At 32.8% G+C, this 26,253-nt stretch overlaps 1 protein-coding gene across 1 annotated transcript; it reads left to right on the top strand.

The window, feature by feature from the left end:
* The first annotated feature begins 1,662 nt into the window (after positions 1 to 1,662).
* LOC124364508 (coiled-coil domain-containing protein 25) lies at positions 1,663 to 26,253 on the top strand. Its single transcript, XM_046820049.1, has 6 exons — positions 1,663 to 1,928; positions 21,774 to 21,821; positions 22,658 to 22,749; positions 23,204 to 23,383; positions 24,506 to 24,708; positions 25,962 to 26,253. Exons 1-6 carry the CDS (start codon positions 1,904 to 1,906, stop codon positions 26,035 to 26,037), a joined length of 624 nt encoding a protein of 207 aa, XP_046676005.1. The 5' UTR covers positions 1,663 to 1,903; the 3' UTR covers positions 26,038 to 26,253.

The raw sequence follows: 26,253 nt of genomic DNA, 5'->3' as shown, positions 1-26,253 counted from the left end.
GAATGAAATGCAGCAAGGCCTTAATTATATTAGACTATGGTTTATAAGAAATAAATTAGAACTAATTGCACAGAAATCAATGTATTTAAATTGTTCACTGTCTGAAACATTTACTTTCATGCAACCCCTAAAGTATCATAAGATAAACTGTAATAATGATCATTGCAATTACAGGCAAGTAACACAAACTAGCAGTGTTAAATATCTTGGTTTGAATGCGGATGAAAATTTACTCTGGAAAAATCGTATAAAATATTTAAAATCCTTTTTTTTATGTTTTTGAGATATCTTTGTTCAAATAAAGTGTTAACTCAAATCTATCATGCATTTATATACTCAAAATTAAGCTATTGTCTTGTTGGGGCAGTACTAATATTACTCATGTTAAGTCTATTGTGAGAGTACAGAAGTCATTCATTAGAGTACAAATATTTATCAGGTTACCCAAACCATCAGAACCGCTTAACCACTAAAGAGACATCAAGAATAATCTATTTGAAAATTTCGCCTCTCAAACTACATCAGCTATATTGTATGGAAAGTAACCGAAGGTATGAGTTCACTTGTAATTTAATCAAACATGAGGATTTCTAGACCGAAAACAATGACAAAATGAGAGAAGGCTTACCAAGCATTTTAAAATTATATTTATGCCGAATCATGATGGAGACTTGATTTTTACTAGGGAAGTCCATTAATAAATCGATATTCCCACTCACTACCAATACGTTCATTAGCACCAGAAAATGTTAAGGATTTTATAATCTATGAATCAGGCTTGAAAAGAGATTTAGGCAGGAGCTGATAACCAGTAAACTTCTGAAAGTACATAAAAAAGGATGTGTTTAGCCAAGTGGTATTTTTTCTAGTTTGCTAACTTATATTCTACAACTTTTACTAATTATTGAAAAGTAGTAAAAATTGTTTAACAGTTCATAAGTCATCTGGAAAATCCTCCAATCATGATTTAAAAATTGTTGTATTATAATATTGACATTGGTGACACAACTTAATGTTATAATATAAATAAAATTGTTATTATAATTACTTTAAGAAACAGAACTTGCTCTACGGCTGTTTGGATTAATATCATTGGATTTAGACAATGATGCTATTGTTCAAAATAATATGTTATTTTTATATTTGAGTGATAACTAATTAAATTCTTTCTGTATTACTGGTTATGTCATTTACTTGTTTTACATCTTTACATAGCGTGTAACCATTTTGATACATCATCATGACTGTGTACTCATCTACTCTACCCTTCACCGATAGATACATAGATACACCGATAGATACACTACTCTCACTTGTGTGACGGATTGTCATACAAACTCAATAACTCCTTCTTCATATCTGATCAGCGAAGCTGGATATAGTGCGTTAACAATAAAAAAACCTAACATTGAAAAACTTGCGAAGCCAGATAAACTGCATTAACAACAAATAAAAATAATATTTAAAAACTTGCGGAGACGGATAGACTGCGTCAGTAATAAATTAAACGAATATTTACAAACGTAAACTAATTTTAGATTGTGGCGGGTTGATGTTATGTGTCTATGTGTGTCGACATCTAATGACAAGATGTCCCTGTAACAGTCAAAGGCCAAGTAATTAGCTAAAAAAAGCAGACTTCCAAATTCCTTCAACAAGGATTGACAGTGTTTGGTTTTAGCATCTGCCGGTGGTTGGTCGGACCATGTGGTAACATTGGTATGGTAAGAAAAGAAACCGGATTTGATTTATCCCTTCTCTGAGTCACACCAGACTTAGTCAGTCTGCTAAATCTTGTTTGTGTGTGTATGGCTCAGTGGTGAGGTTAAAAACCAAATATATAAATAACAGTTATTTAACACTGTGATATGATTAAGATTTGAACTGAAATCAAAACAATAAAATGGTCTTCTATTTTGTGAGTAATGGTAAGTAGTTTTTTTGTGGTATCGAATTGTATTAATAATTGTTAACATTATAGGTTAGGTTTGTGTAATGAACAATTTTAACTAGGTATACCAAATAGCAACAGAGAATTCCTTTGATTCAAATCCAATTGCATAGTAGCACATGGTTGTCACATTGAAATGTTTGGGACTAATGTAAACATTTATTTAAAACAATCAATTTAGACAAAATGCTAATAGTCCCAACTAACACCTAGTAACCCTGAGTGTTCAAGTAGGCCTAAGCTAAAATGATAAGTAAGGTGTTATGCCAACCATTGTTATTGTGTTTTGTCCGTATCAGTGAATTGTTAAGGGCCAGAGTTACCAATCTTAAATTTAACATTATTAACATATTCTGTTCATTCCCCTGAACATAACATTATGTGGTTTTGGAGATGGAGATGACAAATAACTATGTTTTTTAATAATTGAAATATCAATTTGTGGTTATATTTGTGTGCTGTGCTTCTTGTTATCTATGATTTCAGCATTATCTGCCTCAAATAGCTTATCTGAATGTTCTGTAGTTAGAAAAGCTTGGTACAGCATCAACAACCGTCCTGATCAGTAGCCTTCACTGCCTTGCGGATAATCATGTATGGTGACCATTACTCTACTGCGGTACATTAACACTAATGCCGTCAATTAGTTTTAAAAGTTATTTACATGTTTGAGTGTGGATTACGTGAGCTGTTAAAATATTTGGAAATTAATTGATTCCTTTTTTAACCCTCTAACTGGTAATTCATGGTGCTCGCATACTGGCACTGCCGTATATACAGCAGTAAGCAGACCTTTCGGAAATCGGTTATTATTTGTGTATTTTTAATGTTTCAGTTTAAAACCGAACATCAATTGACAGAATAATCAAGCTATCAATTGAGGTATATTATTACTCAATAAATAAAATTTTATTCCTCTGTTATAGTTAGAAGAAACGGTACTTTGGGATTATACCGACCACACCAGTATGAGGAAAACAAAAATATAAATGTATAGAAACAAACATTATAGAACGAAAAAACAACTCTTTAATTACAAAATTACAAACTTACAATGATTATTAATTGTTAATGGGTTTCCTGTGACGCCCAGAATGCAGCAATATCAAGGATGAGTGAGTGTAGTGGATTTCCGTCTTCAGCCGCAACTGCCGACCGCCACATGTATTCAGCTAGGTATTAGTCAAGATGGTGTCGTGCTGTTCCTTTTTGTTTTTTATTACGCCATTTAGCTGAACCCTACATTCGCTCAACCTGTTGAGTATTAGCACCGGTTTCCGGGTCGCGGCACACCATCAGAACGGGCGGCGAGACTGCAGTCATGTTATCTACTAGACTGCTCGACTTTGACCCCTGTCTGAGGATGGGGAGGGGTTTTCGATAAGACAATTCCTGTTTTATATTGATGAAATATTGTTCTACACTAATCTAGTAATCAGTAGAAGCAAAATGTCAAATAAAGATTCATGTCTGGGTGTGGTCGGTATAATCCCAAAGTACCGAAGAAACGTATGCGAGCAACTGTTTTGACTGTGACCAGCTGATTGGGCCGACTGTCTTATTAGTTACGTCTGCTGTCATTGTGTTTTGGTGTCTATCTAATTGATTTATTTTTAGTTTATATTTTGTTTTGGTTATTGGTAATATAGCTGATAAAGTTACACTTAATTTTCGGAACAAATCAAGTGATTTGAGAGAACTATTAGTTGAATTGAAACCGGCTTCCTTATCAGACTTGTTCTAGGTAAAATTTTGTGTGAATGAAAAAATTATAGCAACAATAATAGGCCTAAGTGTGAATATTATTATTCCTTTAGTTTTCCTCAAAACAATAATATATAATAAGTCATATATCGGTTGAATTCTAGTGTTGTAAAACAAATGTACAAACATGCTGAAAAAAATTAAAATTGTTTAAGTACAGCTCTTGAATATTTTATTCAAATACTATTAGTTCTAACGAATGAATACTGTCCTGGTTTGAATTTGATTCTTCCAGAGAAATTGTATTTATTTCAAAAGTATTCAAATTTATTTTGAAGTATTCGAATATGTGATTACCTGGGCTGTATTTGAATACTTTTCGATTCTGTATTAGATTCTCCCATCACCACACTGGAACTTTAACTTTATAAAACTACCTATAATAAAGTCACATCACCTGTACCACTTTATCGCATTCAACATAACCGTTGTAATCTCAGCTGCATATGTCAAACAATCCATCTATTACAGCAGTGTTTCCCAAACTTTTTTCTCACAGCACACTACAAAAACCGGCCAATAACTGCGGTACACCTATTACTTTAGGCCACGGTCATTTTTTATATCACTTAATTCCTCTTGTTTTGTTGTGACACTCAATACTACACTGTGGTGACTGCCCACCACATATATCAGACCGCCGAATCAACGGTTAGAACCGGTCTTTCTGATAAGCCGCGTGCGGATGGAGGACTGGTGGTCTGATAACGAGGAGTCTAGATTGAGTGACGGAAGAGCGAGGACGTCTAATCGGCGAGTGGCGGTGACGGAGATTCTACTTACCTGTCGCAAGTCTTAATTATTATTTGTTTTTGGTATTGCGTGTTACACTATGGATTGATTTAATAATCAGGGGGGGGGGGTTAGGTGCCGGAAAATTATAGGGGGTCATTGTAAATTCTTAGTATGTCGGGGCGGGTTTTGTCGTGATGGGAGGTCGGCGTGGGGTTGGTGTCGGTATGAGTAAATTATCTTTGGCGGTTAATAAATTGTTTTACGATTTACTTTTACTGATTCGTCCTTAAATTATAACTTTAAATACTTATCAAAGCTGGCAGGAGGATATTGTGTAATTAGGATTATGGTCGCTCCACGGTCTTCATCGTGCAGGCGGCTACAAGCCTAGTCCTGCACGGTGACACGTTGTTTCCAAAAACCCATACAAATCGTCACAATTGGTAGCAGAGCGAAAACTATAAATTTTATTGAATCAAATTATGTTACATCTGTTTTCAAAATCTTTGGTTAACTAAATTCTTAATACTTCATTTCCAAATCTTATATAAATTTTTTTAATAGAACCTAAAACAAATCATTCAACATTACATAACTTTTCTAAATTGAATATGTTCTACACTTATTACTAAACAAGGTAATATCAATCTATTTATTTTAAAGAATATTTTATTATCAACAGATTATTATTATCGCGAAACATTAATTAGTTTGCCTTTTAAATTGCCGTGTTGTTAGTGTTTAACAATTATCTCCTGCCAGCAATTAAATTATTTAGCCATACTTACGATCTTTATTTATTTCATTACTTTGATTATAATACAAAAATCGATATAATTAGTTTCCAACACAGCCGACACCACGCCGACAATGGAGAATTGGCTTACATTTCAAAATTATTTTGTTTAAATTAATATTTAAAAAAACCTTTCATTTTGCATTACAAACATATTAATTATGAATGATTTATTTTGGAAAGTTTTCGGCCATATTTTAATAGACATATATTCGAGTACATAACTAGTAAAAATGGGGAATTGGCATTATAACAAAAGTAATTACATTTCAACATTTATTTTTTTTACATTTGTACTAAGAAACTTTTATTTTGCAAACATATGAAATATTAAATATCAACACTTAATTTCGGTTATATTTGGTAATACTTCTAATAGTCACATATGTAATTAATGTAAAACAATTGTTCAAATGGCATATTTTCAAATTAAATCAAAATTTCAATTCCAACAGCTATGCTTGGATAAGTACATATACAGACAGTACTGCTAGTCTATAAGAATACAGAGTTGCGATTGTTGTGAAAGTTTGCACAGCTCAATAGAGCTATATAAACGAATACAACTGGATTGAGCTAAATTTATTTCAAGTATCCAAAAAAAAAACCTATAAAAATACCAAAAAATGCATAAAATTACATAAAATGTACAAAAAATAAGTAAATGTCAGGATACTTTCAAACCAGTAAATGCTCACTTTCGCAAATTTATTTCTTTCCCATATCCACTGCGCGGTGTGTTTTGTTCAGGCAAGCTTTGGAAAACACTAAATTTTATATAATTTAATCTTATTACAACAGTAATCATCATCTTATTATAATAGATATTGGATACTAGATGGCTGGTTTTGTAGTTTTACTAATTAATTAATGATACATTTATTAATTTATACATTGATGATACGTTTATTACATTGGCAGTCAATAAGGTCTTTTTTATTCAAACCATACTAAATTATTTTAGAGTTTCCGTGTTTACAAAATCGATCTTTAATGATTATAACATTAAATACCATTTTAAATTTACAGGAGTAATTTCACAAATAAATTGGGAGGTATGTTTTAACGGCAATATCAAGCCACAATATTGTATTTTCATACTATTCTGTTGATTGAAAACATTCAAAATTATAGCTCTCATTGAAATATATTTAATCGTATCTATTAGGCCAATAAAACTTTATTTTAGATTAATATTGATCAAAATTATAACTTTTATTCATTCGATATAATTTTAAAACTACTAGCAAAATGAGTTCATATTATATTTTGGTTCCAGGATAGGGTGTAGTCAGTTAAAGTTAGGTAAAGTTGTATTATACTGTTAAATACCATATATTTTTGTCTGTTATCCCTATGTTTCATAAATGTCTGCAATTCAGTATGTTATTTTCAGAGCTACAACATGCTACAATATTAGTAAGTACAAATTATATATTACGTCTCTCTATAATAGCAATAATGCCAATGATGAAAAGTACTGAAACAAGGTCAGTTCAAGTTCAAGTTTAAACTCATTTATTCAGAAAAAATACATTTAACCCTTTGAGTGCCAAGGGCCGATTTAATCGGCCTAGCAACGTTTCCGCATAGTGCCAAGGGCCGATGTAATCGGCCCGATGGTATTGACGAAAATTGCGAAGGGCCGACTAGATCGGCCTTTCCAATATTGGTCATCCTGTTGCTAAATATTGACGTATAATATCGTAAAACGTATCAAATTAAAGCCCAAAAAATGTACGACATAATTCAAGTAGTGATAGTTTGTATATATCGTATACAATATTTTTATGTAGCTGATATCTAGAAGCCTGTGGCGCGAACCGTCTGTTGTCACGCTGCAGTCGTTTTGTTTACGTTCAGTTGTTTTAATTTGCTAGCTGTCTATTGTGGCTGTGTTGACATTTTGATTAATGTTTTAAAAGTTTCCTACTTATATTACTTCAGTTCAATTTCATTATTGAATAAGGTATAGTTTGCCGAAATGAGTAAAAGGAACAGATCGCCCTTAAGCGAAAATATGTCAGATTCTGTTATATGCCTCAACGCTTAAACTTTTTTCAATGAACTTAGAACGTTATAACACCATGTAGTTGAGTAACAAAACTAACATTATGCCCTCAACGCTAATTTAACTAAACTAACCTAAACTTAAATAATCATGTGATGCCGCGCGGCCTGCCGTAATCGGGATTCTCGAGTAAGATAAGATAACAGCGACAACAATACCGATCGCAATACCTGGAAATGCTTGTTGATTGATGGAATGTTAGTTCTGTTACTCAACTACATCGTTTTATAACGTTCTAAGTTCATTGAAAAAAGTTTAAGCGTTGGGGGAATATAACGGAATCTGACCGCGAAAATACATTAATCTATTCTTATGATAAAAACACTCACTCAGTTATTTCATCTGAAAAATTTAGTATAATAGGCCTAATGAAATAAGCCCAAAGTAATTAATTTATGTCTGTTCATAATAAATAAATAACAGTTGTGTAATCTACCTTGATTTAATTTCTTAAAACTAGTAAAATATATTTTACATGAACAAGAGTAAGCGTGCATGCTGGGGCAGGTTTTCAGCATTTTGCAGCAATATATAAAAAAAATTCAAAACTCAGTTATATATAAATGTATTTTTATGAAACTTGGTACATGTATTCCAACTAACATGGAGAACATAAAATTGGCACATAAAACTCATAAAACAAAAATAAATAAATACTTTTTGTATCTTAAACAAAAAAAATGTGTTTTTTTGGTTTTTTTATTTTTGCTTATACATATATAAATATATTTTTTTTATTTATGGTCAAAATGTATATATACCAATTTGTAGCCCGTATCTTGCCCTAAATAATAAAGCAAAGAGTGTCCCATTATGTTAATATTTAAGGAAGGTGTTAATTTTTTAGTAAAATACTGCAGTAACATAAAAATAGTGCTTGGCACTGAGGGGAATGGCCTGTCACAAATGACTGGCACTGGCTGCACGACCTCCGCCACATCACGTGGCACTCAAAGGGTTAACATATATGTACTACCCCAAGGCACCTTGCAAGGTGCGTGCGGGAATGCAGTTTACAAGTAAACACGTTTAGTCTTTATGTTGGCAGACCAATAACAATGCGAACTAATTTTTAATAAATACATACTACTTATAACTAATAGATATAAAAGATACTAATAAATATTTCAATAAATATGAATGACAATAGTAAACAACAATATTGAGCATGAATTTAAACAGCAACAACTAATAAATAAATAACAATAATAAATACAACACAGAAATCATTAACAGGCATATCCATAATATACGGGCATAATATAACAAATAGAATAAATTATCAAGGTTTGATATAAACTGCACAGCTTTCATTTTAAATTTGGGTTACAATCAAGAAATACACTATTATCATATACTCTAATAAGCCTGTTAAATAAAGTTAACAATGCAAAACAAAACTGGTGTCTACATTTTTCTTTTGCATAATTTGGCACATATAGGAGATCATATTGAGCAGTTCTCGTTAATCGAGATGTCTGTCTTTTTGGATAGTCATCTAAATATTTGTAAATATACATCAATACACATAAACTATACAACTGAGAAAATGTAAGAATATTATTATCATTAAAAAACTGCTTATTCTACCCATATGCCCAATACAAAAATCTGTCTCGTTGCATTTCTTTGACACATAATTATAGGATTCAGTATGGTATATATACGTGCCATTATAATGTATGATACCATCTTATCACGCTTTCAAACCAGGAGACATACAAATACTTTAAAAATTGGCTATTCAAAAATCCTCTCATATGGTATAAAGAATGATTAATAATTTGTCTTAACTTTTTCCCCAAGAACTGTATATGGTCATTCCACTTGAGATGGCTATCTATGTAAAATCCTAAGTATTTAATTGAACCAACTATTTCCACACTTGGACATTTACACACATACAGACACTTATGATTATCTCAAAACATGTTAAACATATCTACATGTTTAACATGTATTCATTCAAGATGGCCGACAAGTAACATTCAAGTGAAAGTGACCTCTTAAAAATGTGCAGTATTAGTAGTGTTTTAACCAACAAATATTCATGAAAATACTCACAACATTGTAACTAAGAAACTGTAAGTTTATTCCATTATAATATATAACAAATACTTACTCAAACATACAGAAAAAAACAAAATCTTCACATGCAAGTCAAGAAGACTCTTTTCAAGAGTTTATCACATTAAGTAATAATTAAAACTATTAATCAATTATTTCTTTTAAAGCTTATTTAAATACTTTATCCAATTACATTGACATAACTTTTTTACAATAACATTACTACTACAAAATTAGTTGTTGAAAATCACCAAATCTGGTGTGACGTCATAATAGCCAACTCACTGCTATTAAGCTTCCAACGCTACACCAATAGAGCGACAGGTGACAGACAGACTGCTGGAATAAGTAGATCAGGCAGTGCCAGGAGCATTAACCTCTAGTGCTGACAGTGTGTCTGCTGTAACTGACCTTCCACATCTGCTCACTGTTCATTACACTGCCTCTAGTATAGTACTGTAAACTGCTTGATTTCATAAGTTTACAGAAACTGTCTGTTCTACTCAAATTAAATATCTGATAATACATCTCTACTGTGTAAAATGCCAACTACTAAATATCCCTGTGGTGTATGTAGCGTTGGAGTAAAGTATGCAGGGATACAGTGTAAGGGTAACTGTCAACTGTGGTTTCATGCACTATGTGTTGGATTATCTAATAAAAGTCTGTCAAAGATGTGCAAGTTAGATGAGACCTGGTCTTGCAATAACTGTAAAACAGATGGAATTACTGGAAAATCTTCCATCCATAATAACTCTTTTGAATCAAAGAGCAGTGACCAGGTCTCAGAGCTGGAAGGAGTGAAGTCAAAGGTATGGGCCCATGAAACACTAGATGAAAATGACTTGGAAATTTCATTGACTTTAGCTGCAGAGGCGGGAAATGCACTATTACATGAAAATATTAAACTGAAGCAAGATATCGAAAATATACATAATTATAAGACAACCCTAGAAGCCAATTTAGCCAGCATGGAAGCCAAAATGGAAGAACTTTTAACAAGTGAGGAAAACTATATAACTAAAATTGAAGCACTTCAAGATAAACTACAAGACACATTTCTACAGCTAGAGAAAAGTAAACAAGACCAGGTAGAGCTACAAAATATTTTTGAGGACTATGATCAGTCTCAAATTAAACTGCTAGCACAATATACAGCAAAGATAAGCAATCTGGAAAAAACTTAAAAATGAAGAAAATAATTTATTTTTCAGTACTGAAACAAAAAATCCAAAATATTACAAGACAGTAGAAACCCAAACACATGACGGAATTTTGGCTTCTGTGTCAGCCATACCCCTACTCTTTGAAATGAAGCAGCTATAGGTGAACCGCTAATAAAGAAAAACCTGCGCAGAAGCAAATATTTGAGCAGCACAGCGCAGGAGGGGGCCCCCCTCCGGCGGGGGGGGGGGGGGATTGGCGAGTGTGGGCGGAGCATCTTCTTGTCAGCTGTTTAAATCTTGTCTTGCTCGCGCCATATTGTTTATACTGCAGTTACTTACTTGGACCGTTCAATTCGAACGAGTCAGTCAGGTGAACGAGTGATCCGGATCGGAGTGTTTCAAAAGACCCGTTCACTTTGAAAGTTTTGTTCAATTTTGCCTGGCAACTGAATAAATTTGATACTTTTTTCCAAATCAGGTGAAATGAAAAATGATATGAAAATGGTTTATTTTCTTAAACATAGTACAATAAAACACATACTATACACGTTTTGCAACAAAGTAAGCAAATATATACAATGTCTGAAAATCATGTATCAGAGTGTAACAATACGGTACTTATACGTACTTAATTATTTCTTATTATAATAAACCTTGCATTAATTCTATTTAAATTCAATTAAAATTTGAAATAAGAAGAGTAGTATAACCGGGATGAGCCTACATGGGGCCTAGGACCTGTGCGTAGGCTCTGGTCGTGAATATTGGAACTCAAAACTAATAATAGAACAAATGATTTTATAATTAAAAAATAGTAGTTTGGTAATTTTTTATATTATTAATGGTTTTAGAATTTATTTTTAATCCGGCTGGATGGCAATGACAACAGTGACCACGCAGGCAATTGATGAGTCACATTGATAATAATACGTAACCGAGTATAGATCCAGTTTTGCTGCACTGTCGTATGAAGTATTAATTATGGTAATTATAGTGAAGGACAGACCGAATAACAATAAATAGCGAGGAAGGGTTAGAAGTTCAGCGATAACAAGGGATTATAAGTCTATATACTTCTTCGCCATCTAACAATAGTAACCCATCCTTCATGCGGTTTTTTTTAAACCAGTAAAGATTAGGTAATTGCAACACAGAAGCGAAGTTGTAACTCAAACACACGTTACGGTACAAAACTTGAGAAATATTATACAAATTTATTACGCTGAATGACTCGTTACGAGTACCGTGTGTTATGAGTATAAGTTCTCAACGCTAAAATAGTATAAAATTAATGTATAAGTTAATAAGAATAGTTTTGATTAACACATTTCCTTATAGTCATTAGTTCTTCCTCGAAGAAAATTAATTCTAAAAGAATATGTTGTACCACTCTTAAAGAACATTATTTTTAGTATTGTTTTTTTGTACAAAAATTAATGGCTCAAGAACCATGGGACTATAAATACCAAATGAAAGTTGGGATTGAACGAAAGCAAAATAGACCACTTTAATTTCCTTATCTGTGAGTACTTTATCGTAGTTGTCTAAGGCAAAAATGTACTTGCGGATTTAATTTTTTTTTTTAATGAATGTGTTGTGATTTTTTTTTAATATACTTGCAGGTATTGAATCGTGTCCAAGAGCGAAATTTCCTCTCAAACTGTTTTAAATTTCTGCTTAAAATGTTCCTGCTATTGACATAGCGGGTTTTAAGCTCCACATTCAATGGTTGCTTTTTCACTAATTTATGTAAATTTTATCTCTTTGTCTTATAGCATGGACTAAATCTGAAGTAATCCATGGTTTTAGCTTTTTTTTGACCTCGTTTTAAATTTATTCGATTGTCTATTGAAATTGTAATAATATTCTGAAGTTATAGTTTAAAAACATTTACAATACCGCTGTTAAAAATTGATTGCCAATTAGCATTTAAAAGGTTATAATGTGGTAACACATGGTCGATATAGGTGCGATGTGCAGGTCGATCTGAGAGGAGGCGTTCTGTGCAGTAGTGCGCGTAATATTATTTTAATGACTCAGCCTGGGTATTATGAAAAGTGGTGGTAACTTAATCGATTAAATGTTTAAAATGTGTTGTTATTTATAAAAATAAAATTATTTTCAAAACAATGCAATGTGTCTGTTTGATATTTAGTAATTTATTGAAACATTTGTAGTGAAATAATCTTATGATAAATCAAAGGCATATTAATCAACCAAGTCCATTGTTCTTAAGCATTAACGTTTAAAATATTTATTAATGCATATAGTAACATACAGTTAATTTTTGTTAATCATTTCTATTAATAATATATATTTACATTTACTAGATTCCTGAAACAATACATTTATTGTTATATATCTATCCATTCAATGTAAAATATGTTGTTTCTTCCTCTATCCGAGCACATTTTTGCAAGCAGATCATTTCGTTCACTTGGTCATTACATCCAGTCGTTCATTGCTCGTTCATTTTGTTCAGTCAACACGATGACCGGTAAAAACACGCTCTAGCGGGAAGGCTTAGTAACTCTGTACTGACCGGTTCAACTGAACGGGTATCGCAGCAGTGAACGATACCAACTCAGCCGGATTAGTCAGCTGATTTTATTAGATTGAAATTGAATGAGCGCCGAGCAGTGGTGGGGATGTTTGGAGAGGGGCGGCGGAGGGATATACCCCACCCTGCAATGAACTCAAATCAACCAAGGCTTTTTTGTTAGCGGTTTACCTATAGGTAAAAGGCAAGATGAAATGGAACTAAAGATTAAGGAACTTTCTGCTCAGCTTAGTGAAAAGCTCAGAACTGAACATGATCAAAACAGTAAAATTTCTAGTCTAGACCTAGACCTAAGAAAATTAAAACAATGTAAAACAAAACCAAAAGTCCAGGCAATCCCTAGGTTAATTAAACCTAAAACATCTGATAAAAAAGAGAATATTTTCAGTGTCTCTCTGCAGGTAGCAAAAAGTAAAACAATAGTAGAGATTTCTAACAACCTGACAAATTTAATGGCAACAGAATTATCAGAGAAAACCAGCCAAACCCTGTCAGAAAAACTGCCTTCAACTATGACAGAGACTTCTAGCCACATGACAACTTTTCAGGCAACAGAGTTGACAGGGGGAATCAGTCAAACCCCGACAGAAAAACTGTCCTTAAAAACTCTGACAGAGAATTCTAGCCACAAGACAACTTTTCAGGCAACAGGGTTGACAGGGGGAATCAGTCAAACCCCGACAGAAAAACTGTCTTTAACAAACGTGGAACAAGATTTTATCCACACGACAAATTTACAGGCAATAAAGCAGACTAACTCATTGACCAAAGACACTTACTCAAAGGAGAACCCCTCTCCTACAAGTGATCATAAAGATTATGACATCATAGTTGTTGAGGCTCAGGTTCATCACCCTGCTCCAGCATTTAGAAGGGAGTGTAAGCCTCCTTCCTCAGCCATTAAGTTAAGAAAAGGGCACTCACACGAGGATTTCTTTAGAGAACACATTAACAATGTGAAGACAGCTGCCTCCTGGACCAATAGCTCTAATCAAATAACTACTAAGGAAGCTTTTCAGATCCAGTCTAAAGAATCAGATGAAGCTGCATTTCACGCACCTAGAAACTCACCATCTCATTTTTTATTCTATCGCCAGACAAAGAAATCAAGAGACAAAATTATATTCAACACCAGAACTATAGTAAATTCATCACTGAGAACATATACTTAAGAGAAGAACAATTGAGACAGGTTGTGAAACCTCTGAACTTGCGTAGTACTCGAGAGGCTATTCACGAATTTAAACAGACAAACAGAAATGGGCTTACAATCTTTCATCAAAACACAGATAGAATAAAAAATAAGATTGACAGACTCAACCATCTGCTTCACACGATGTCTCCTGATCTACTAATTGTTACTGAACATGGCCAGAACAATATTGAGATGGCTAACACTAGGCTTAGTGACTACAGTTTGGTTTCATCTTTCTGTCGGCAGAATATCCTAAAGGGTGGAGTGGCTATTTATAAACACATCAGCTTGGAGAATGAAATAGAATCGTTGGAAATTGAAAATATAAGCATTCCTTTAATATGTGAGGTATCAGCAGTCACAATCAAACTTAATAAGAGGGAAACTATTAACCTACTAGGAATTTACCGTCTTCCAAAAAATGACAAACAATCTTATACTGCTGCGCTGAGTACTCTTTCCTCAGTGCTTGACAGGTGGATATCTCAGGATAATATTATTATTGTCATGGGAGACTTCAACGTAGATTCCATCATCCCATCTCCTGAAGGAAGACAGCTTGTGGAACTTCTGGCGACCTACAACATCCATAGGTTGGATCTCCCTCCTACACGAATTACTAACACCAGCAGCACCTCTATAGACATCTTCTGCATTTCTGCTGAGCATAAAGATTATGTAAATATCCAAATCACTAATACCGGAATCTCAGATCACACTGGGCAACTATGTACATTAAATTTCAAGATGAAGAGGACACCTACAATTTCATCAACAGGCAGATGCATAAATAGCAACTCCTTAGAAAATCTAAGGATCTTCCTCTCGTTGCAGTCCTGGAAAGAGGTCTTGGAATGTAACAACTTGGATAGAGCATATGGTGTATTTTTAATGATTATCACCCTAGCTCTTAACACTACTTGTCCATTAAGGAAACTCCGACAGAGACCAAACAGCTCACTAAAGCATATATTCGATGCTGAAGCAAGTCACCTCAAGAAACAATTTCTTACTGCACTAGATACTTATACACTAAGTGGACGAAATGAAGACAAAAAAATATCATCTGAATTAAAGAAATTGTATGACTTAAAACTCAGGACCCTCAGGAGAGGGGCATGTGCTGCTTTTATTGCTGATTCTGACAACAAATCCAAAGCAGTTTGGAGAATGATCAACAGTGAGAGGAAAGGCAAAGCTGAGCCGGCGGACATTAGACGCCTAGAGTTTGGAGATTTATCGTTGACTGAACCTGTTGATATTGCCAACCAATTTAACTCCTACTTTACCACTATTGCAGAGGAGACATTGAAGCCGAATCCGGGAGAGGGTGGACATCGCTTTCAGTTCAAAGACTGGGAGGTGGAGAGTCCCACATCAACATGGGCACCAACATCTGGGAAAGAGCTCCTTGGGATTATCTCTTCAATGAAAAGCAAGACATCTGCTGGCCTGGACGATTTCTCTTCACTGATGCTCAAGTACTGCCGTTATGAATTATTGACTCCATTGTTACATGTTTGCAATCTCAGCCTTAACCAGGGTCTATTTCCGAGTAAAATGAAGACCTCTAAAGTTGTACCCCTACATAAGAAGGGCAGCAGACACAGGTTAGAAAACTACAGACCCATTTCGTTGGTGCCTACATTCTCCAAGTTGATAGAGAAAATAATATTGGCAAGAATATCGGTCCATCTGGTGGCCAATAACCTACTTTTATCAGGGCAACATGGGTTCATCCAGCAAAAGTCTACTACAACTGCACTCGTAGATCTTGTAGAACACATGATAAATAAGATCGAGGAGGGTGAAAGCGTCGTAGGTTTCTACTTAGTCGGACTCCCCCTGACCCGGTGGGGTAACACTCCGAGTGACGGGTGTGTGTCGACAACTGGGACGGACATCACCGTCTCCTGTTGTACACACCGCAGACTTAAGTAAGGCCTTTGATTGCTTGGATCATGCAATGATACTGACTAAGCTTGAGTACTTGGGCTTTAGGAGCACTGCTTTGTCATGGTTTGCAAACTATTTGAAGGATCGAGACCAACTGGTTGAACTTAAGCTGAGCATGAAAGGAATAAAAGTCTTGTATAGATCCAATAGACTCCCTGTAAAGAGAGGTGTACCACAGGGTTCTGTCCTAGGGCCTGTTCTGTTTGTCCTCTTTACATCTGACTTTCCAGGATACATGGAACCCTACAGTAACACCATAATGTATGCTGATGACACGGTTCTTTTGATTTCTGGAAAGAATAGAGAGGCACTTGAAGTACAGTCATACATTGCATTGAATGTTGCTGTTGATTACTGTGCAGTGAACGACCTTGTTTTTAACGAATCAAAGACGAAAACAATGACTCTTGGCAGCTTGAAAGAACAATTGCCAGGATTCCCCAACCTTGACTCTGTAAATTCAGTGGAGCATCTTGGTGTTGTGGTTGACAACAGAATATCGTGGATGGACCATGTTGATAAACTGTGCAGCAGACTGAGTAGTGCCATCTTTGCAGTTAGAAGAATCAAGCATGTCGGCACAGAGGATACAGTGAGAATAGCTTACAACTCTCTGTTCGAGTCCTATCTCAGATATGGCATTGTCTTGTGGGGCGCTACGGCGAGTGGCAACCTGGAGCGTGTTCTCATCATTCAAAAAAAGGTTATAAGAATACTGGCTGATCTTGACTGGAGAGACAGCTGCAGGTGTGCTTTTAAAGAAATGGGAATATTGACAGTCACTAATATCTACCTGCTGGAAGTGATCTACCTGGCATCCTCAAGACAACTGCAGCGCCACATGGATACTCACACCTACCAAACCAGGAATGCCACAGACTTTGCTCTGCCGATTCACCACAGTAGTCGCTTTCAATCAAAGCCTTCATATGCTGGAGCCAAGTTTTTCAACATCCTTCCTGACACAATCAAGAGAGCTGACCCAATTATCTTAAAGAAAAAACTTCAAGCTTGGTTGCTCCAACGACCGTTCTACACCATAAATGAATTTCTGGACTGGCCAAATTTTACTATGTAAAGCAAGTTCTGGACTGAAATTACCATAACAAATGTATTGTACTAAGTGACACCATTTTCAATCTTGAAGATTGTAAAATAAAGATATTCTCTCTCTCTCTCTCTCTCTAACTCGCATTTAGGCTTATCGTTATCAAAAAATAATACATATTTGGTTTTTGAAGCATTTATCAATAACTTATTAGTAATTAACCATTCAGATACTTTCACTAAGTCTTTTTCAATTTTCAATTTAAGTTTATTTCTGCTGCTAGCTGAACAAACAAATGCTGTGTCGTCAGCATATGCAAATATGGAAGAGTTGGGGTCAATATCCAGTAAGTCGTTAATATAGACAAGAAACATGGTGGACCAAGTACTCCCCCCTGAGCAGTTCCATAACATAGGTTTAAGGCGTCACTCTGATATTATTTATTCTAACAACCTGCTTACGGGATTTTTAAAAAGATGTTAACCAAGCCAATGCAGAGCCTCCAATCCCATACCTTCTGAACTTATGTACTAAGATATCTATATTCAAAACATCAAAAGCTTTTTTAAAATCTAAATAAATAGCTAGAGTAAATTTGTGAGAGTTAACTGATCTGTAATACAAGTTACATGTTTCTCTAAGGCTAAATCTGTTCCCTTATTAGTTAAAAATCTATATTGATTACTAGAAAAAAGTTATACTGCTGAAAGAGGGTCCAGTAACTTTTCTTTAATCAATGTTTCAAAAATCTTAGCCATAGTATTTATGAGAGAGATCGGGCGAAGATATTTCTGTGGTGTCGCCTGCCTTAAATATAGGTACAGTACCACCATGGCTATTTTAAACTTGTCAGGAAATATACCTTGCTCTAAGGACTTACTATAAATATTATAAAATAACGGTACAAAAAAAATTATGTTTGTCTTAACTAGTACAATGCTTATGCCATCTATGCCAGTGCTGTTCTTATTTTTCATTTGACTTATTACTCTGTAAATATCAATAATATTAATCCTAAATGAGTCTAATAAAACATCAGCCTCAATATGTTCCTGAGGAAACATATCAAATCCGAATGCCTCCTCCTTAAGGGATGGCTCTACTTTTGTAAAATAATTATAAAGGCATTGGCTACAATGGTTTCATTTCCCGTCACCGCAAGCAAATGATCACCTACCTTTATGGTCGCTAGTGATTTTCTTTTTTTGTTCAAGATTACCACACCCCAGTATTTTCTAGAATCACCATTACAATCACCCAATAACCTAGAATAATAATTTAATTTTTCATATTTAATACATCTATTTATGAATTTAGCCGTGTTATCATATTCTCTCTTTAAAGTTACATTTTATCTATCCCTACTATATGTTTTAAACAAATTATTCTTCCAGTTTACCAAATCTATCAATTTCTCTGATATCCACTCCTTTCTTTTTTTATTTCTACAATTTAATTTTTGTAAAGTACACAAAGCTTCGTAACATAAATTATACACACTATAAAAGGCCTTGACCTTTGCATCTTTTTATAATCAAGACTTTTACAAAACCTGAACTAATAAAATTGGTTTTCTAACCTGAAATACCCAGCTGTACTGCATAGTGATCAGTTATATCAAGTTCCATTACATTACATTTAAAATCAAGTTATTTTGAGTTTCTTACAAGAATATGGTTAATACAAGACGAGTATTTATCAACAACTGTGGTGGGAGTATTAACTAGGCTTTCAAAACCATGTGCAGAGATAAAATTTAAATAATTTGTACCAGAACCATGTAATATCTTTCAAAATGCATATGTTCAAGTCACCAATAATAACTATGGGATCATTAGAGTAGTACTTAAAAATATTTACAAAATTATCCTCAAATTGATTATACATAAATTTACACTATCTATATATACCGTACAGGGACAGCCTAGTGACGATGTTGTTAAGTCTGACATCAAATCACGTTTATTTCCATAAAAAAATGAAAGACAAAGTAAATCTTTATATTGAATCGGATAACAATGTAGCATTTGGATATCTAATTAATGCAAACTATACAAAAGTATTCTAGAAATACGCTTCAAAATAATTAACATTAAATAATTAAAGCTAAATAATATAAAGAAGTCTCATATCACAAGAAATAAATCCATGTAATGAAATAAAGAGAAAAATCAAAATATATATATATATATATATATATATACACACATACCTAGTAAAAACAGCATTAAATTTGCTACTTAATTTCTGAATAATATAAAATAATATGGGAAAAGAGCCTACATGGGCCTTCATGGCCTGTGCGTAGATTCGAGTTGAAATTGTTAAGATTAGAATTTTATCTTGAGTAGTGTGTAGATTAATTTTCTAAATATTTTAATTGAAGGAAGTTATCTGAAGCAGAATAACTTATGGATATGACTTAGGAATTCTGATAATTAGCAATATTTTAGAGAAAGTAGACAAAAACAAATAAAAATATTGAGTGAATGAAAATTAATAAAAATAGGATAATTACTTATGTAGACGGATTTTTCTATCTTTAGAAAAATCAGCTTGATCAATCAGGACGTTGACCACCTCGGCTGTAGGCATCAAGATAAGGCGGTGTTCACAGCGCAGTGCAGAGTCCACGTACACGACGACTCCACCGGCCTGGTTGTCTGGCCTGTCCTGCAGAAACGTATTGTAGCTTTTCATCTGGTATTTCGCCTCCTCGCCACTCTTTATCCACACTTCAGTCAAAACATAGTTATTTTTTTCCGAAAGAGTGGACAAATACAAAATGAGTTCATCAAAGTGTTTCCTCAGGCTTCTTAAATTTAGGCAAAATATAATTAAGTCATCCTTTTTAGTTGCACTACGCATATACGTTGAACTTATATACATTAAAGTTTATTTTAAATTTAATTAATTGCACCTAAATCTCCTCCATGGATGTTAATACCAAGTTTTCAAAGATCTTCAGCAATCGATATACGTATTTTTTCTTCGTTATCGTCCTTTCTGATAAAGATTTTACCCTCCCAGGTCCAAACATACTTAAATCCTTTTTGTTTCAGCGTTTTGGTATGGAAGAGATGTTTAGTATATGGAGTGAGATGTTCATTAATATAAACATTGGATACCGGCACGTTACTGCAAAAATTCGTTGAGACCAGTTTCGTTTTTTTTGCTTTTCTTTAATGTTATATCACGTTTTTTCTGTCAGAGAATTGTATAATTATTGGTCGTGGTTCTTTGGGTTTCTTAGTTGGGATCCTATGGGCTGCTTGTATATCATTTTCATAGTCAATCGGTACATTGACAAACTGTGCCAACGTTTGAACCATTTCAATCATATTCTCACTGTCAATTTCTGGGATGCCCTCAATTTGTATATTTCTATTGCGGTTATATTGCTCTAAACATTCAAGCTGTACCTGATATTTATTGATTTCTTGTTTAAGAGAATTATTTTCTAATTTTAATTCAAATTGTGATTTTTCTAGAATTTTAAATTTTGACGTAACTTCAGAGAGTTTATTCTCATATTCATATATTTTTCCAGAACAAAATTCTACAGCTGCTTTAAGATCTGCTATTTGATTATTAACTTTGCTATTATACTCTTTGAACTGGGATGAAATAGTTTCCTCCATCTTCTTTTAAAACTCCTCCTGGAGTTTAGCTATAATATCTTTAGGAATTTGAGACAGTTTTTACATTTCCAGTTCTCACGTCTTTTCTGTCCCATTTTGTTCCATGTAGACTCCAGGATTTCGGCACAATTAAAATGATATTGTATGTGACAAAGTGAACAGATCGCAAAATCGTCTTCATCTGGTAAAGGATCCAAACACTGGCCACAATCACTCATTATAACAGAGTAGATAACGGAGCTCACTGAAATACGTCAGCACACTATGACTGACAACTGCCAACTGTGTTTACATGTTTAAATTCTCATGCTCATCTTGCTTTACTAGTTCAATGTTACGGGGTTGCTTATGTCCTAATATTAAAAAATAATATTTTTTATTAAGAAATCATGGCTTACTGAATTTCTTGGGTAATAATTTATTTATTTTGTTTTAAAATACATTCTGTATTTCATTGAACTACAAAATTATACACTATATACAAATATCAGCTCTCTGATAATTTAGCAATGCCCTTTATATTATATTACACATTTTGTACTGTAAAATATACTTTATTTGACTTTGCTTCATCAATTTGAAATATATTAAGTTTTAGGTTAAAATATCCTCTCTCAAAATTTTAAAATAGTAACAGGTTTGGTTTATTTCAGTATAATACATCAAATTAAACTGTAGGTTAAAATCACGAGAGACAGATACACTCAACATGATATTGTGAAGATATTCTATTTCAACAACTCTGTATTCCCTTGAAATGTAATTGAGTATTCTGTAATGTATCTGTAAATAAGAGAGTCTCATAATGATATTTCTGTTTCAGTCGTTTCCCCACCTGTTACCCTTTTCATGGGTCTGGATAAGTATGAAAGTAAGTAAATTATATTTGGATGTTTCATAAAAAGGAGGGGCTTAGTTTTTATTTTTTTGCCAGTGAGAGTGAGCACATCCTTTTTTCAAGTTGTTTTATATGTACATTTCAAATATGTGTTGAACACAGATCAATTTTTATTTATATAATGTAAAAATTGAAATTTTAAGATTGAGTGTCATTGATTTTAGTGTTGGTTTTTATAGCGAGTGTTGTATTTTGCATTGAATGTGTGAAACAAAAATTTGTAGCCAATACAAATAATTTTTATTGTATAACTAAACATGTTTTTTTCAAGTTCTTACTATTCATATAAATAATCAGTGAGATAAGCAGTATTTCTGTATGTATAAATAAAAGAGAAATGACATTTATTTGTTGTTTGTAAGCACGTCACTATAGAACAGCTGGAATGATTTTATTATTTTTTATTTTAAAATGTTAATAATAATCAAAATTATCTTTTTATGGAATGTTTATAATAATCCACATTAAGTTTTTATGGTAAGAAAAACTTAAAGAACTTGAAGTATGTACTGCATATAAATTCCGCAGTTTCTACCGGAATAGGAAATTCCAAAAGTGAACTGCAAGCAAATATATCAATTAGTATTATGTAACATCTACTATATATGGCACCACATATAGTATTTTACTATAGATAAGCCTGGTTATAGTTGCGTCTACAGAGAATCTCAAGTATAGGTTGAGTTTTGGATTTTGTAAGAAGTGAAATTAGTCTTCTATCACACAGTTTATTTTTAGAAATTTTGAAGAATCTATAGTTTAAAGTGACATTGTAATGGTACTAGGTCAGTATGCTAATATTGTTACAGATGAAGAACTAATAAAATGGGGGTGGCCTGAAGATGTCTGGTTCCATGTAGACAAGCTGTCTTCTGCGCATGTTTATCTCAGACTTAAGCCTGTAAGTTGGTTTGTGTTTAAACATTTTAGGCAAAAAATATGCTGTGGCAAAGGAAGAAGTGTATTTTTATAAAGTTAGTGTAAAATATTAATACATTTGTTAATGATCGTAACGTTTAATTTTATCGTTGGAATTAAAAGTAAAAGGGTATCATTTATATAGTAAGCCACATTAGGTAGGTATCTTGATCACCACAATTATTGAGCTTAATGACCAACAAGCTGTTCAATACAATAAAAAAGATTTATTAATTGATGAAGTAAACATTACATTGAATGATGTTTTATTAACCCTTAACAGTCCAGATTTTAAAACACAAGGGTGCTCATACTTCTGTGTCTATATGGCTGCACTGGGCTGTTACGGGTTAAATGGATTATATGGATTAATGGATTCATTAAAATTTCAGACTTTTTGTACTGAGTTGTAATGTTTGTAATATTTGATTTAAAAGGGACAGACAATTGATGACATTCCATCAGCAGTACTGGAAGATGCTGCACAGCTAGTCAAGGCCAATAGCATTACAGGAAATAAGATGAATGACATCGATGTTGTGTACACCATGTGGCAAAACTTGAAAAAAACTGATGGCATGGAAGTTGGTCAGGTCAGCTTTCATAAGGACAAGGAGGTAAATATAAATGTTTCTATAAACATCAGATAGAAAGATAATAGTTTAAAATTACTATTAAAATCATTTACTTTAAAAATAATGTAATCCCATTACATTTTAGCTTTTTCTTACAAAATACAAATTTTTCTATTAACTCATATCCTTGTAAATGGAACAATGTTTTTGCCTGTTTAACTAGATAATATTACCATATCTCAGATAAACACAATGCATTAAAATTCAATACTTTGTTGAGCCTTGCATTTAATTGAATAACGTGTGAGATATTTTTTTGAAATATTATGTTGTCAATGACTTAATATTTCAATTCATAAATTAACTCAAGAATTTGGTGGTAGTCTCTTCATAAATTTTATTTTGAAACCTAACCGTTCGCTGAAAATAAAATTCTGTACACCCTTCTTCTCCAACATGCTAATACATAACAATTATTTTAAGTTAAAGTAATTATTTTAAAGTTCAATTTTAATTTATGTTTCTAAAGTTATTGTAAGACAAAAAATATAAAACTTTAATTTTTTAGATTTCTTTGTATGTTTTTTAAAATGTTACTGACGAATTGATCAGATGAAAATCATTTAGATTAGCTGTTTTTATAATTAATTTAATATAAAACTATACAGAATTCACTGCAAACACAGATACAATCAATATTTCAAAGAAATAAACTCCTATTAGTTGCAACATTACACATGAACAAAGCTTATATATCGTACACTGGCACGCTTCCTGTACGGAAAAACCCGTCAAACATGCCAGAGTCAAGTTCCGGATAGTAGCAACCAAAACTTGTTTTGGGTCGATAACAGGAAGCAAAGAACATTGAATGGAGCACAAAAAACAAAAACTTAGATTACAAGATTTCCGTCATGCGCGTTTTACACAAATTTGACTACATGAGATTTCCTGTAATATGCATTGGAAGAGTTAATAATAATTGCACTACTAATTGAATTGCATTGAATCGAACTTAGGTTTGAGTGTTGTTAGACAACACTTTGTAATAGACAAATATTTATCTGCTATCACAATGTAATAAAAACTACTACATAGTCAATGATTACAACAAATGATTAATAATCTCTATATTTTAGTTTTTAAAATTTAAATATGTTTCAGGTAAGAAAAATGAGAGTTGCCAAACGTGTAAATGAAATAGTGAACAGGCTAAATAAAACGAAAACTACCAAAGAAGTAGATCTTAGAGCGGAAAGAGAAACAAGAGATCAGAGGGAAAGAGAAGACCAAAAGAGAATACAAAAGGCTCTGAGAGAGAAACAAAAAGAAGAAGAAAAAAGAAAACAAGAAGAAGCTGAACTTAGGTACAATGAAAAATAATTATTTTCTGAAAATTAAAATTAATATCACACTTAGCTTTTATGCTTTACAGTATTCTGCTTGTCCATAAGTTACTCTATAAAACTTTACCATTTGATTTTTCACATCTAAGGACTATCATATAAAGTATTAATTTATTTATTCAGTGTCACATATATATTTGATACTTAGCTTACTAAATGAACAACTTTTCAAATCAACTTGAAAGAATCTTTTAAGTTAAAATGTACTAGTTCTAAAATAACTAAAAATAATTCCAATCTAGAAAAACAGAAAGAACGGTTGCATTATTTAACATTGAATGTAAATTAAAATCATTTTACAAAATAAGCACTAATTTTGCCTTAAATATAAAAAAATCTGAACTCTTGAAGAGTTTTAAATTCATTAGGAGCTTATTATACTGTCTTAATGTCACTTAAGAAGTCCCTTGTTTCTAAATAAATTATAAAATTGACTTCAAATTTACACTTGATAAATATTAAGTCAGTCAACTGGATAGTGAAGTATTACATGTCTTACTACATCATGAAGTATTTGATCTTTTACTTGGTTTAAATGAAATTTTGCTGGATTAGCCTTTTAATAACAAAATATTCGAGACCGTAAATGGATGGTAGGATGAGAATTCTGTTTTGAATAAACAAACGTCTAAATATTCGTTTTTGAAATTTAAGAACTTTATCTGAGTCAACTGAATGATCTCAAAAGAACCGTGCCATATCTCGAATGTACATAAGCGTAATATACAGTTTTTAATCTAACCAGACTTACAGAAAAGGTAAGAACTTTCAGTGTGAAACATGCAGAACTAAGTTTCTCTGTAACTGCTGATACATGCTACTTCCAGTTAACACTACTGTCTACTATGAGTCCAAACAATTTTAAGAAAGAATCCATAGTGATTTCGTCAAATTGAGAGTATAAATTAATGTTTGGTTTAGCTGTGAACTTTACTAACTTCCTTGTTTTAATTTAACATAAGACCATTTGACAGATACCACAGGCTAGTCTCATTTAAAGCTATCTCCAGCACATTACCCAAACTTCTACAATCGTTCGTTCATGCAGTTATTGTTGTCATTGGCACAGAGAAGTCCTATCAAAGTATAGTCATATTTTCTTAGTATTTTTTATTTTTTTAAGAATTGCTTTTAAAAATTCAATAAAGCTATAAAGATAACACTTCTTACTTTTATGTTAAATAATATTCATTATAAATGTTTTTGTTTTTCAGGAGTTACACTACACTTATGAAACCGGAGTTGATGACTTCTAATAAAGACGGAAATGATTCAGATGATTTCATGTGATAGTGTCAGACCAGTGCCAAAGTCAGTTTCTTAACACTGATCGAACAGTAAAATAAATGTCTTTACTTATTGAAATAAAACAATGTTTTGTGTTCTTCTTTAAGTTCATTTTGGTATATTTACTTTCAATGTGTTATATAAATACTAATGTAAAATTGTGTTTTCTGAACTTTGTACTTTTAATTTAAATAAAGCAACTATTATTTTATTATTATA

Source organism: Homalodisca vitripennis, chromosome 6, assembly GCF_021130785.1.
Source record: "Homalodisca vitripennis isolate AUS2020 chromosome 6, UT_GWSS_2.1, whole genome shotgun sequence".
Lineage (NCBI taxonomy): Eukaryota > Metazoa > Arthropoda > Insecta > Hemiptera > Cicadellidae > Homalodisca > Homalodisca vitripennis.
The sequence above is the reverse complement of the archived record's forward strand: the minus strand, read 5'-3'. Positions and strand labels throughout refer to the sequence as shown.

What these genes read in the sequence shown, in the direction of transcription:
- LOC124364508 (XM_046820049.1), top strand. Translation starts at nt 1,904, where the DNA reads ATGGTCTTCTATTTTGTGAGTAATG. An exon ending in GGGTCTGGATAAGTATGAAA is followed by an intron (nt 21,822 to 22,657) that starts GTAAGTAAATTA and finishes ATATTGTTACAG; the next exon opens with ATGAAGAACTAATAAAATGG. An exon ending in TTTATCTCAGACTTAAGCCT is followed by an intron (nt 22,750 to 23,203) that starts GTAAGTTGGTTT and finishes TTGATTTAAAAG; the next exon opens with GGACAGACAATTGATGACAT.